This window comes from Cynoglossus semilaevis, chromosome 17 (assembly GCF_000523025.1).
Source record: "Cynoglossus semilaevis isolate Cse_v1.0 chromosome 17, Cse_v1.0, whole genome shotgun sequence".
In the NCBI taxonomy this organism is placed as follows: domain Eukaryota; kingdom Metazoa; phylum Chordata; class Actinopteri; order Pleuronectiformes; family Cynoglossidae; genus Cynoglossus; species Cynoglossus semilaevis.
The window spans coordinates 7,092,936-7,106,361 of NC_024323.1; the positions used below are offsets into that span (position 1 = coordinate 7,092,936).

The following is a 13,426-nucleotide window of genomic DNA, read 5'->3' on the forward strand; positions in this document are numbered from 1 at the left end:
TCACTGGGAAAATACATTGTTATGATGAGAGTACGTGTTGAAAAATCCAATATATAGGAGGCGCTCTATTCTGTGTAGCATGTCAAGTGCATGCATGGCAATATTATGTTAACGACCCCCACCCCTTACCCCCGTCTCTGCTCCTCTGCAGCGTCCCACTGTCAACACCATCGCAAGAAAGACTTCACCTCTCAGCTAGTGGCCAACTCCATCAGTCTGTCTGTCCCTCAAAACACAGACGAGTGCCCCATATGTGCACTGTCACCAAGAGATGGAGCAGACGCCGCGGGAGACTCTGCCGAATGCAAAGAAGTTCAGGAGGATGCTGTAAAAGAAACGGGGAAGGAGGAGAACCACTTGGAGGAGAGGGGGGAGGAGGTGGTGCAGAGGAAGAGGAGGACATGCTTCGGGTATTTGATACACATGTGGACTGAGATGAGAAAAAAACTTTGGGGCATCGTGGAGAGCAAGTACTTCAGCAGGGGTATTATGATCGCTATTCTTATCAACACCATCAGCATGGGCATCGAGCATCATAACCAGGTAAGACCTAACTATCGGTACTGTATCACCAATGAAGTTTTCATACAAATGAGAAAAGTATTTTTTTAGTTATATGTAACTAGACCAACTGTTGGTTCCTTTATATTAATAACAATTACATCTACATCAGGGGTCACAACTATATTTGTCAGGCCAGATTTTGTCTGGACAGACACCTTGGGGGCTGCACTAAAATAAAATAAAATAAAAAACCATACTTTTGCCAAACATGTTGATATTAAAATTCAACCGTGAGCCAGATTTGACTGTTCAGCGAGCCACATCTTGACCGCGGGCCACTAGTTAATCACCACTGAACTGCATCTCCACTACACAAATATTAATTTGCTAAAAATGCCAGACAGGCCGCAGTGTCGACAGTTTCCCCCCCCCCACCCACACAAATCAGCCCAGCCTCATCAGACAGGCTGCTATCACTGCTGATGAAGCCTCAGCACCGGAGTCATTTTAACAGCCGATGACATTCAGGCCTAGAGAATCAGTGCCAAGGTGTTTCCTGACAGAGGTGCAAACATTTGGCTGAGCTCGCTGTTAACACGGACCTGGATCCTCAGAGCAAGTGTCTGAGAGAGAATGAAGAAAGCCTGCCAGGAGTACATGCCACAGGCACGTGTATTATGTGAGGTTGCCAACCCCATTATACCTGCAGACAAAGTACACAGGGGTATTTGTGTGTGCACATAAAAAGGTACTAAACCTTTTTTTTTTTTTTTTGCATATATGATAATGAAATGTACACATTCTTGCGGGTTTCAGCGCAGACCTGCTTCATTAAATACTTTACACAAATGGTTCCTGATTGTTGTCTTTGACAGACATTTCCAATAGAAAACAGATCGGGACTGCAGGCAGGCTAGCACAGGACTTCTGTCCACAGTGTCGATTCCAGCTGATTATCCTCTGCTGTACAGTTTAAAGAATTTTCAGTTGCTTTTTTAGATGATCTCAACTCAAAGAACTGAACAAGGTTGTTTGACAAAATTGATTTCTTTACTATTTTTTTCTCCTATCAGACTATGTTGACAATAGTTTCCTATAGCGGCGTAGAGCACATGTGGCATTGTTTGTCATGTTAGCATAAAGCTGTCTACAGAATATAGTTTACAGCCTTAACGACTGTCATCGGGGACAGTGGACATTTTTAAAAAATATAATCTGTGGACAGGCAGAAAAGATCAATAATTGATTGCATTTTACTAAGCCTTTCTTTAAGGTTTTGCTGCATATTAAGTGAGTGTATCAACCTTTATGGAAATGAGGTTTTTACTTTTTACATGGATTTGTACAGACAAGAAAAGTTGTTACATAAATCGTTTTTTTTTTTATTATGCCTCTCCCCCCCATTTCTCTCCCCTGCTAATTTTACTCCCTTCCCTCTGCTCTCATCCCCTCCATAAATCCCTCTCTGCCCCTGTTTCTATCACAATCCTGCATTTTTTTTTGCATTATCCCATGCTGTCGTCCTCCCCCCTTTCCCTCCTCTCCTTCCTTTATTTCACCTGCCTTAAACCAAGTGTGACATTGATCCCTCCCCATATCCACCCACTCACTCTTTGACAGTGTTCAGAGTAGTTGCTCTCTCTCATCTCTGAAGAATCTAAAAATAAACGAGCATTGTGGAGGAAGGAAGAGAAAGAGATGAGCGTGAGCCGGAGAAGAAGAGCCGATGACGGTTACACAGCACTTTTTTTTTAGCTCAAATCCTCATGTTGTTCCGTGTGTACGCACAGAGATGTGCACATACACACACACACACACTCGCTCTCTCTCTCTCTCGCTCTATCTTGTCTTCTGGGCTTTTTCTATTTCCAAAATTTCTGCAGACTGACAGAGAAACATTACTATATTAGGGTGCATGTTTCTGCTTTGCAGTTTTACTTGAAGGGAGAGACTCTGAAGCTGATGTGCTTGTCTTTGAAAAACGGCTTTACCCTTTATGTACCAGGACCCACCTTTTCCTAGCCTGGGACAAAGTGAGGAGAGAGTGGAGTGATGCTACTTTATTAGAGTAAGACTGTGATATCGGGAACGTTGGCTCTGTCAACAGCCATAAATCTCAAACACAATGTGTTTTTTTTTGGCTCAGCTGGGGGAAGGTTTAAGACTGAGGTCAAGGTTAGAGCTGAATGTAAATAGACACAGTTTGTTTACATCTTTGTGTTTTGCATTTCATACTGCTGCTCTTCTACAGTAGCACCTGATTGAATATGCATCCCATGACAATAGATTTTACGATCATTTATGTGCGGTGGTTTGTTAGAGATGGTTGACACATTGTTCCTTTCATCTGTCCACCCCTCGTTTTCATTGTCATTGACACAGTAGGCGTCAAATTTATTGGATTAGCTTTATAAGATACTTTCTTTCCATTGAACTCGTGCTCATTCTCACTCCTATTGGAGGTTTTTCCGTCCTCTCCTCTTTACCCATCGCACTCATTACTCCTAAACAACACCTCTGCTTCCTCCTGTTTTCATTTTTCTTCAGCAGGGTTTTTCTCGCCCCCTTTTCCCTTCGCTGATCGACAGCAGATTATTGATTGTGGATAGATGGGACTGTCAGATAATTGTGCTCTGGAAGACAGAAAAAAATAAAGGCAGATTAGAGCAGTGAGGAAAAATATATCTTTCTATAGCTGCTTACCTGCTTCAAAGTGCCAGTCACTAATGAATGAATTTAATTGCCTCCTTTTCTAACAGTTCTGCCCTTAAGCACTTCTTTTTGTTTTGAATTTATATAAAAAAAAACATGTTCTTTGATTTGGTTTGCTGGGAGACACATCCCTTTGACAGTTTGACAGTGACACACAGTGAGAGTGACAGAGTTTTTCAGCACAGACAGGAGGAAGCCACACACACACACACTTGTTATCGATGTGTTGGCTCTTGAATCTCTTGTTGCTGTGATGTTTAATATTCACTTTGTCTCTACTCTCTACTTTTATTTATCACTTCTCTGTGGTACAAACCCCACTGCAATAATATCCAGACTAGTGGTAGTGCAATTAAGCTTTTATTTATAAGGCTGTAAGACATGCAGATGCTCCATTAATACTCAGTCCTCATTCCCAAACCTGGCACCAGTTAGCCTGCAAACTGAGGAACATTCCAGAATGTTAAAGTCGCTTTTCTCTCTTTCTTGTTTTGTGACGTCTCTTACGACCCTTGTTTCTCCTCCACCCAGCCTGACGAGCTGACCAATGTCCTTGAGATCTGCAACATCGTCTTCACTAGCATGTTCACATTGGAGATGATCCTGAAGTTGACCGCTTTTGGCTTCTTTGAGTACCTGAGAAACCCTTACAACATATTTGATGGCATCATTGTTATCATCAGGTCTGTAATATACAAAACACCTGTTTTCATCTGTTCATCAGTAGGACAAGAAATTCAGGAACAATAATATAATTCAATTAATGTATTGAACTATTCCTGTCAAATTAATTTCCATTTATGAACCTTATGTTCCTCATCCTACATCTTCTCCCTCCCTTCCACATTTATGTAATCTCTGCACGTAGTGTGTGTGAGATCATCGGCCAAGCTGACGGGGGTCTGTCAGTGCTGCGGACCTTCAGGCTGCTGAGGGTCATCAAGCTGGTGAGGTTCATGCCTGCACTGAGGAGGCAGCTGGTGGTTCTAATGAAGACCATGGACAACGTGGCCACCTTCTGTATGCTGCTCATGCTTTTCATCTTCATCTTCAGGTAGTGAAGCCGATATGGGCCATTACACTTTATGCTATACAGTAGTATATGATATGATATAGGAGAGCAGTAAGTTAACAGGCTAGGGAGTAATGTATTCCTTTTTGATATAGTTAAGTATGAATGAGTTCATATACTTGCATATACTGTATGAGTAGTCTGATGTGTTCTAAAGCCTAGCTTCTCTTGCTTTCCCCTAAACTAGGTTTATTTTTAAACATTGAATGTATATATTTTGCAGTTGAAGAAAGCTGATGTGTTCTAAAGCCTAGCTTCTCTCACTTTCCCCTAAACTAGGTTTTCTTTTAAACATTGTACTTCAATTTCAGAAGTACAGTGATTCATTTCAAGAGAAGATTTACACTCTCTTGAGCCCTTTGTCTATATCTGAGACTGTAATCTAAGAATGGTGACAAAATTAAAAACCATAACAGCATTAAAGAGCGTCCCAGAAATACTACAAGCATTTACTGTGCAAACCACTGATAGCTATGAACACCATACACCATCACAAATATGACTTCACTATATCAGATCTGTTTGATCTATTTCTGCAACATTAAGTCCCTGTGTCTGTCAGCAGAAGATTGCATTAAATAAAATAGACTCATAAGAATCATTATAGTTATACAAATATTCTATATTATGATCAAAACTGCCCCAGTTACGTATTACTTTTCATTTTCTAGAGATTTTATATTCTTGTTATCCATTGTCAGTGAGGTACCATTGACTTCACTGATTAATGAACAACATCAGTCAGCCAGTGCAGCAGGTCAGCCGTGAAATTCAAATAACGACAGCCACGTTGTTCTTACATTTCTCAAAATTAGTCTGTAAATTTCACGTATTGATATTGATGATAAAAATGAAACGCATGAATAATGTGATCTTTAAAAACCTCACGCAGTCAGTCGATTGTTTCTCTTGTTACCACCCTGTAGAGCCGAAACAACACACACAAATATTGTACACACACAACACACACACAGAGTACACAACACACAGTCTTGATTATTTATTTCTACAGCTCAGGAATTAAATGTACAGGTGTACAGAGAAAGACGGCATCTGAGCTCTCAGCCAGCTAATGCCATTTTCAGAGAGCCGCAGTTGGCGTCTGGCCAGGGTAGCTTTTTGGGAGCAGTTAATGTACGTTGGCTCTTTGCTCGGACTTTAACTTTAAGACCTCTCTGCATTATCACGTTGAAAAACCAATGATGGATGATGGCAAACGATGAATGATATTAAGGAGCATCAAATGGGTTTTACATTCCTGTAAGTGCTGTGCAGGGGTTACTTAGGTGGAAGGAATCCAAAATAGAAAAAAGGAAAACTATAAAATAATGTATTAAGTAAAGCTTTAATGACATTACATTACATTTAGCAGATGCTTTTATCCAGAGCGACTTACAGAGGAGGATTAACATTATTAAGCATGTGGTTCCTCTGAGAATCGAACCTTGGACTCTCTGCACTCTGCATCCCAGGCAGGCGTGCTAACCGCTTTATTTTTGTTGCAGTATCCTGGGCATGCATATATTTGGCTGCAAGTTCAGTCTAAAGACAGAGGCAGGAGACACAGTTCCTGACAGAAAAAACTTTGATTCTTTGCTCTGGGCCATTGTCACAGTCTTTCAGGTAAAAAATACAGATTAAATTGACAGTTGAGTTTCCTTCAAAATCACACTTTGAGAAAAAGAAATTAATGATACCAAGTGTTTTTATATCTGGGTTTGACTGTGGTTGTGGTTGTTCCAGATCCTGACTCAGGAGGACTGGAACATGGTGCTGTACAATGGCATGGCCTCCACATCGCCCTGCGCTGCTCTTTATTTTGTAGCTTTAATGACATTTGGAAACTACGTGCTCTTTAATTTACTGGTCGCCATCTTGGTTGAGGGTTTCCAGGCTGAGGTGAGTAAAGGCAGTTTTCATTTTTTGTCATTTAATCCTTTAGATTTTGATTTTTTTTAAAGAATTCTCTCTGCTCCATCTTCAATTTTTCACGTCTCCATCACAGGGTGACGCTAACCGCTCCTACTCAGACGATGACAGGTCTTCCTATAATTTTGAGGAAAGTGAAAGGCAGAAAGACACCCTGCATCTTCCAGGTAGTGAATGCCTTCAAGGTCTGTACACAGCTGTCTCTCCATGCCAGCGACAGCAACAGTCATGTCTGAATGCACCGTGTTTAAGAGTGGTTCAACTGGAACTTTCCTCCATGCAATTTCTTGATTTAATTTCTTCCCTGGTGTCAGTGACTTTATCTTGAGGATAAACAGATAAATTCTTATGGTCAGATTTTCAAGGTCAAAGTCATAAAGACCCCACAACTATGCCATGTACATTTTATACAGTTTTTAATTTGACTTACTGAGCCTTTTCACAAATGCCCCACATGCAGTGATAATTAAATGCATTTTTATAATATAATAATTCTCCTCCTCTAATTATTTCCTTTGTCCTTTCCACCTTTTATATTTTACTCTCCAAGACTCCAAGATGTGTGGCCTGACTCCAAATGGACACCTGGATTTGTCCTCGCTGCCCGCTGGTCTGTTTCCAGGAGAGAGGTTGACCTTTGCCCTTGGCTCCAAGAAGAACAGTGTCATTTCTCTTAACAGAGCCAACCTGGAGCAGAGGGTGGTGGTGAGTAACAGTATGTAATACAGTAACAGTATGGACTGTAGCTTCAGGACTGAGTGTGGGTTAGTGGTTGACTGGTCTTTGCTTCGTTACTGAAATGTGTAAACACTTTGTATAACTTTTTTTTTTCAACTTTCCACATACATATGAAGAAATTTCCACAACAACCTCAACTAGTGTCCAGCTAAATAAAGGAATCTCTCAGAGTATAACTAATTTGATTCTAATTTGATTAGTTCATTATTATTATTATTATTATTATTATTATTATTATTATTATTATTATTTCTCTATATGTGTATATTCTAAATCTGAATCTGTTGTGATATCAAGTTAATTTGTAAAGACATATTTTGGTTGGAGTAAATGACCAAAATTACTCTCTCTCTCTTCTCTCTCTCAGTACCCAGGTCGATACCACAACTGGGGTCGTTCTCTGCACCCCAAACCCTATGCCTTATGGGCCCGTCGTTCCAGCTGGAACAGTCAGGGAGCAGGCCGTCCCTGCTCTTCCTCATCTCCCTCTGCAAGTCCCACCTTCACCCCTACTACTTCAAGGCCCTTCTATGGCTACGGTCTCGGTGGTCTTGGAGGGTTGGTCGGTGGAAGCCTTCGGATCCGTGGGCCCCGGGCATCCTCGTCACCGCGCTGTCACCTCCACTGTGCCCATCCAGATGAGGAGGAGTCTCTCCTCTCACCTCCTGCTGTAGCTTCCAACTCACTTCGAGTCCCCCATCCTATGCTTCCAAGTTACTTTGTGCCTAGGAGAGACCGCAGGGCTTTATCACTGGAGCTGCCTCACCTGCTCCAGGTCCCAGGACCTCCACATGCTGCAGTGCTCACACATAACCCACAGCCCCCCATGATGCACTTTACCCATCACAGGAAGAAGAGTTTCTCTGGAGTGACCATTGGCGAAGGTGGTGGTGGGCTCGATGGTCTTGGTGGTCAAGGAGGTGAACATCAGGACTGTAATGGAAAGACACCGGTGTCTCAGCTGCTCCAACTTCCTCCTAGACACCAGACTGAACACAGCAGAGGAGAAAACTCCCAGAACCAAATGATCGCTGATGTCTTCCCGCAGGTGAACGCTCGTAACAAGGACCGTGAAGATCTGGACGATGAAATAGACTACGTAGGTTAACGTTTTCATGTTTGTTGGTGATAATCAGATGTTTATTATGCAAAACTGACTTCGTCAGGATTTTGAATTTCACCCACTTTGTGATATATTAATGTGGGTGATGATAATATTCTCATTTGTAACAACGCCAGAGACCAGAGAGGCCGTACGAGTGTCTGTAGTCTTAGTATTAACCTCTTGGACCTCGTAAACGTATAATTTGCGGCACTGTGACCCCCACGATATGAAAAATCCACAGAAACATTCAAACTTTAGCTAAAAGCTCATACTAAGATTTTTTTTTTTTACTATTGCCAACACAGTTAAAACAGCAAATGCCTCAAGGCGCACGTAAACAAAACGGCACAAAGGGATGTAAACACAAAATCGGACCCAGCTTTTCAGCCCACGGCCTGTACACAGACAAGCAGCACGCTGCTGAAGGCAGAGACCGTGCTGATGTCAATCCTATAAATTCTGTCTAAATATAAGATTCACTGAACCGGAGGCAAAATAATACAAGAAAAATTGGCTTTAACTTTCGTGTTATACCTCAAAAATTGTTATCTACTGCAACAAAACTAATCACAAAAAAAAAAATTCAATTGGGTTTGGAGGCATAGCATGCAGAGGCTCATTACTATTTGGCAGTGAAGTCAGAAAAACATTTTTCGACCAATACGTGTGACTTACATGTCATTAAGACATCAAGGCACACATTATGTCCCCTTCAAAGTTGTCGTCGATTCCAAGGCACACATTATGTCCCCTTCAAAGATAAAACCTGGTTTTATTACCAGAGTTGTTGTCGATTTTTTTTTTTTTTTTTTTTGTCTGTTGGGCTGCAACTAAAACTAGGACATGAACACCTCCAGACCCACTGGACTCTACAGTATGTCCCCTCACTTTCACATTGTGGGCAGACCTCAAATAAGATGTTGAAATGGAGCAGAGTTTTACACTGGTGGTATTCTCAGAGAAACATTTCAAGAAACATTTCAACATGTCAGAATTGAAGTTTCTTGGATGAAGCTGAACTCAGCCTCGTTGCCCAGATCTACACCCCTGAGTACGTGTGAAGCAGAGTTATGTAACTGAACTGTCCTCTGGTACAAAGTGTACTGGAACACATGCAGATAGAGTAAACACCATAGATAAAACTTCATCAACGCGTCTAAGTAAACACCATAGATAAAACTTCATCAAAGCATCTAAACAAAAAAAAGCATTATAAGAACCTGGCCTTCTGAAGCGTTAGTTACTACACACATGTTGTTCCCCAGCGCAGTGCTGCAGCCTCAGACTTTTCTGAAGTACCTTCCAGTACTTCATATGATGACTGCACTCATGGGAGTCAAATTGTTCTCATTGTAAACAAGTCTGCATACAAGAGAAACAGTGTTAATTAGAAAGGACTATTTTGTCAGCGGGGGAGCGAGCTGTACAGATGGCACTCTCTACAGATGCTCCAAGCACTTGCCATAGCAGTGTTTCACTTTTGTAAATAATTTAAGTGGAGAGACCAAGTGAGAGCGTTCTCTGGGTAGCACTGTGTCTATTTTATGTCGATTGCACAGAAACACTGTGTGGTTTCCTTGGGTTCCTGATGCATGAATGTACTTGCAGAGCTTGTGCTTCCGCGTTCAGAAGATGTTAGAGGCGTACAGACCAGACTGGTGTGAGACCCGGGAGGACTGGTCCGTCTTCCTATTCTCTCCGCAGAACAAGTGAGTCATCGCTGGCTGCGTGTGCTTCTTGTGTATGTTATGTCCATCTGTACAGTATAACAAGTGTAATTTGCACAACTTACATTTAAAAAAAAAAATCTGCTGTTTTGCAGCATTACATTTACCAACACACACACACACACACACACACGATTTCTCCTCAGTCTGTAGTAGTGAAGGTGCTGTGGCCCACCATATCAATATGAACAGGTCCCCAAGCTCTCACAGAGAAGCACTACATTACAGTATTGACCGTCACCTTGTACTAACAAAGGACTACAGATCTGACCAGACCTTATGTGAATGTAGTAACAAAGGAAATCAAACGTATTCATTCTCTACATTTATTAAAACCATGTCATGATGTCATGAGCTGAGCTTCAAACTTACATACATAACATTAACGTAGGTCTGAGTCTGTTCTGAAATGATTTTAGCCATTTAATATTTTTCATTGAGTTTTCCAGGATACTCTATAATAAAGTTTTTTTAATGTATTTTCAGTGTGTACTCTCTCTCTCTCGCTCTCTCCCTCTGTTTGTTTCTCTTTAATCTCTCTACTCCCGTCTCCCAGCAGAGCTGCATACTCAGGAGTCTTTTTCCTCCGAGAGAGAGTTGTTATTGCAGTTTGTTTTGAATTAGTAGCAGTGTAAATAGGGGTTGGATGAAATAGTCTATTCACTGTAAGACAAAGAAGTCTGAGGGATCCTGGCTAAATGAATCGGAGAGTCTTACAGTAAATGGTATTTGAAAAGATTGTTGAGATTGTACTCCAGCATTTTCAGTGATTTTTCTGCTTTTCTCTCCAGCCATCTGAGTGTCTTTTTGTCGTACTGCATACTCATGTTGTGTTTTGTTTCCAACATTAATTTTTCTTCAATCAAGTCTGTACTAGTGTAGCTGTTGGTGATTAGAATCAACACACGGAGTTATTACTTGCCTCTGTACTAATTACAGCTGTGATTAAAGCTACGCTGTGGATCTGTAGATGGGTCACAGGAGAAGAAGAGTTCATACTATAGATATAGATTCTACTCATGTTATCATTTCTAACCAGTAAAGGTCGTTTCCTTAAAGGAAATGACTTGTACTACTGTACTTCCTAGTGTCACACTTGTTTCCTCTTGAACTGCGAAAAAAAAAAAAAAGGTATTATTCCTTAGTGTCATCGTGATGCCCTCCGGGCAGACATCAGAGATTAATGGTCTTTGCTTTGACTCTCTTAGAGCTTTGTTTTTAAATGTTATTTGTCGGAATTTGCATTTGGTGTCTTTGGAGTTTGTAGGACAAGTGCTTTTTTCTTTTTCTTGCCAACAGGCAGCGCTTTCCTTGCTGCTTTATAAATGAGATTTGGCTTTGTTAAAAGCCCTGTTGTCACCGTCTGTGTGCCGACAACAAGGTGATTTCCAGAGTCTTGTCTAATGAATTGGATGTTGTGGAACTAACTGATCACACAGTTCAAAGTCACTGTGTGCCAGACAGATCAGTCACAGATGATATTTTCTGTTAGTGAACTATTTAGAAAAAAATCATAAATACTATACTGTAAACACTGGCACTGGTTCTATAAATCAAACTACGAGGATGGTGAGGTCAGGTGACCCTGTCTGTGCATTTGTCCATCTGTCCTATTTGGTAGCGCACTACCCTTCTACCTCACAAGAGGGCAAGATCTTGGATTGCTTGTTTTTGAACACAAAAACACCACTGTCTTCTCATTCTTCTCCTCTGTCTCACCTCAGGTTTCGACAACTGTGTCAGTCCATCATCGCTCATAAGCTGTTTGACTACGTCGTGCTGGCCTTCATCTTTTCCAACTGCATCACAGTGGCTCTGGAGAGGCCTAAGATTCTACAAGGCAGCTTGGTAAATTAATTTTCACTGTGTATATTTGTGTGTGTTTGCTGCAGCTTTGTCTCCCAGGTTGACAGCAGTTGACAGAAAATGTGCAATTAGTGAAGTTTTTACGACTCCTAACTTTCCTGACTTCTCTGTCTCTCTGTTTGTACCCCGGTCGACCCAAACATCTGCTCAGGAAAGAGTCTTTCTAACCATCTCCAACTACATCTTTACTGCCATTTTTGTGGGCGAAATGACACTCAAGGTAATATTTGTCCACCTGGCTCTGCACAAATGAGTCCTGTGTGAAGTGTGTGTCCGTCTGGTACGGAAACATCTTTTCTTTTTTTTCTGTTTGTGTCATCCTGCGTCTTTCTGATTTTCTCTCACACTGAATCGCAGCCTTAATGTTCCCACACCATTTACTTGTTTCAAGGCAGTGTTCTTTTGGAACAGAGCGGTTATGCAATGTCATTAATTAGAGGCCCAGTCTCATCTTATGGTTGCAGTCCATCTCCAGCACTCCCCCACATCGCTGTTTGCTGTTTCTAATTTTAAGGTCTGTTTTCACTTCCTTAGGGTCCGTCTGTTCTCATCACTCCTTTTTTTAGACTCCCTCCACTTCATCCTTACTTTTTCCTACTATTTGCTCTCCCTCTGCACTTGTCTTTGTGTTTGCCGCCAATGTCTCTACTGCACAAGTGGTCCATCAATTATGCATCGCAAACATCAATTATTAACCAATCACAGGCCGTCAATGAGCTTCACACCTGTCAGCTCCCCCGGCCAAGCTGTACACGTCTCCTCCTGTGTCTCTGCTTGCCTCGCTGTCATGTATCTCCATTATATGTGTTGCAGTGTGTTTGATAGTGTAGTGTTAATCTCTGCAGGACTCACTGCCACAGTCTTTGCCTCTAAGTAAAGCCAAATAAAGAGCACAGCGCAGCAGGACCGGTCAGTGTGATGCACAGCTTCCTGTGTGCTTTCATATGAGGCAGCTCTCAAACACAATGGATCGATCCATGCAATTTCAATAGGTCTAATATTTGAGTCTCTACCAACACTATTTCCAGTTAAGTTAGTACACTTCCAGAGATGTACACACATTTAAATCTATTATGTATAAAGCCCTTTAGCTTTTATTACATATATATATATATAAGTTGCAGTTATAAAAAATGAATATTTTTGTTTGTGAAATTGCCAATACTGAGTACTGATACCAATACCTATTTTTATCTATTATTATTACCTGTATAATTCCTCTGAACATAACTGTGTAGCAATACCATATAGGTGTATACTAATTCTCTGTGGTCCAAATCTATTTCCACATTACGGTGTTCATTTTTTTTCTTGCTCAGAATTGTGAGTTTGAATTTGCTCTCAGCACCCAGCTTACATTTGGCATTTGTGCCTAAAATGTTTGCCAGTCACTGATCTTTCAACCAGCGTGATGAATTTGTAAACTAAACCGCACAATCCCTCTGAAAGCTTTAAATTCAGCAAACAGCTTCAAATGTCAGTGACAAGTTTTTTTTTTGAAGATGCAATGCTCCCAACCCTCTTGTCAAAACACTGCATCAATGCCAAATGGTTTCACAGCAATCTGTTTATTAGCACAGACAGAGCGGTGATGTCTCACTGCTAGATCTCAAACACACAAGCTACCGTGTATTTCCTCACCAGAGTATACACAAAAATACATGCACATACAGTACACAAAATAAACAATACAGGTTTTTGTGCTACCCCTTGTCCTCTAGGTGACATTTTCATGTTAAAGGTTTATTACAATGATTGCATTAGAATTAGAGT

At 41.1% G+C, this 13,426-nt stretch overlaps 1 protein-coding gene across 2 annotated transcripts in view; it reads left to right on the forward strand.

The window, feature by feature from the left end:
* The window catches only part of cacna1ia (calcium voltage-gated channel subunit alpha1 Ia), a 55,392-nt gene that overhangs the window by 21,228 nt on the left and 20,738 nt on the right, over nt 1–13,426 (forward strand). For both annotated transcript variants that reach the window (XM_008329672.3, XM_017040578.2), the window contains 11 exons: nt 152–543; nt 3,748–3,899; nt 4,085–4,270; nt 5,794–5,911; nt 6,032–6,187; nt 6,294–6,384; nt 6,768–6,922; nt 7,323–8,054; nt 9,669–9,769; nt 11,512–11,635; nt 11,805–11,873. In XM_008329672.3, coding sequence (XP_008327894.1) covers nt 152–543; nt 3,748–3,899; nt 4,085–4,270; nt 5,794–5,911; nt 6,032–6,187; nt 6,294–6,384; nt 6,768–6,922; nt 7,323–8,054; nt 9,669–9,769; nt 11,512–11,635; nt 11,805–11,873 — 2,276 coding nt within the window. The remainder of the gene's footprint in view (nt 1–151; nt 544–3,747; nt 3,900–4,084; nt 4,271–5,793; nt 5,912–6,031; nt 6,188–6,293; nt 6,385–6,767; nt 6,923–7,322; nt 8,055–9,668; nt 9,770–11,511; nt 11,636–11,804; nt 11,874–13,426) is intronic.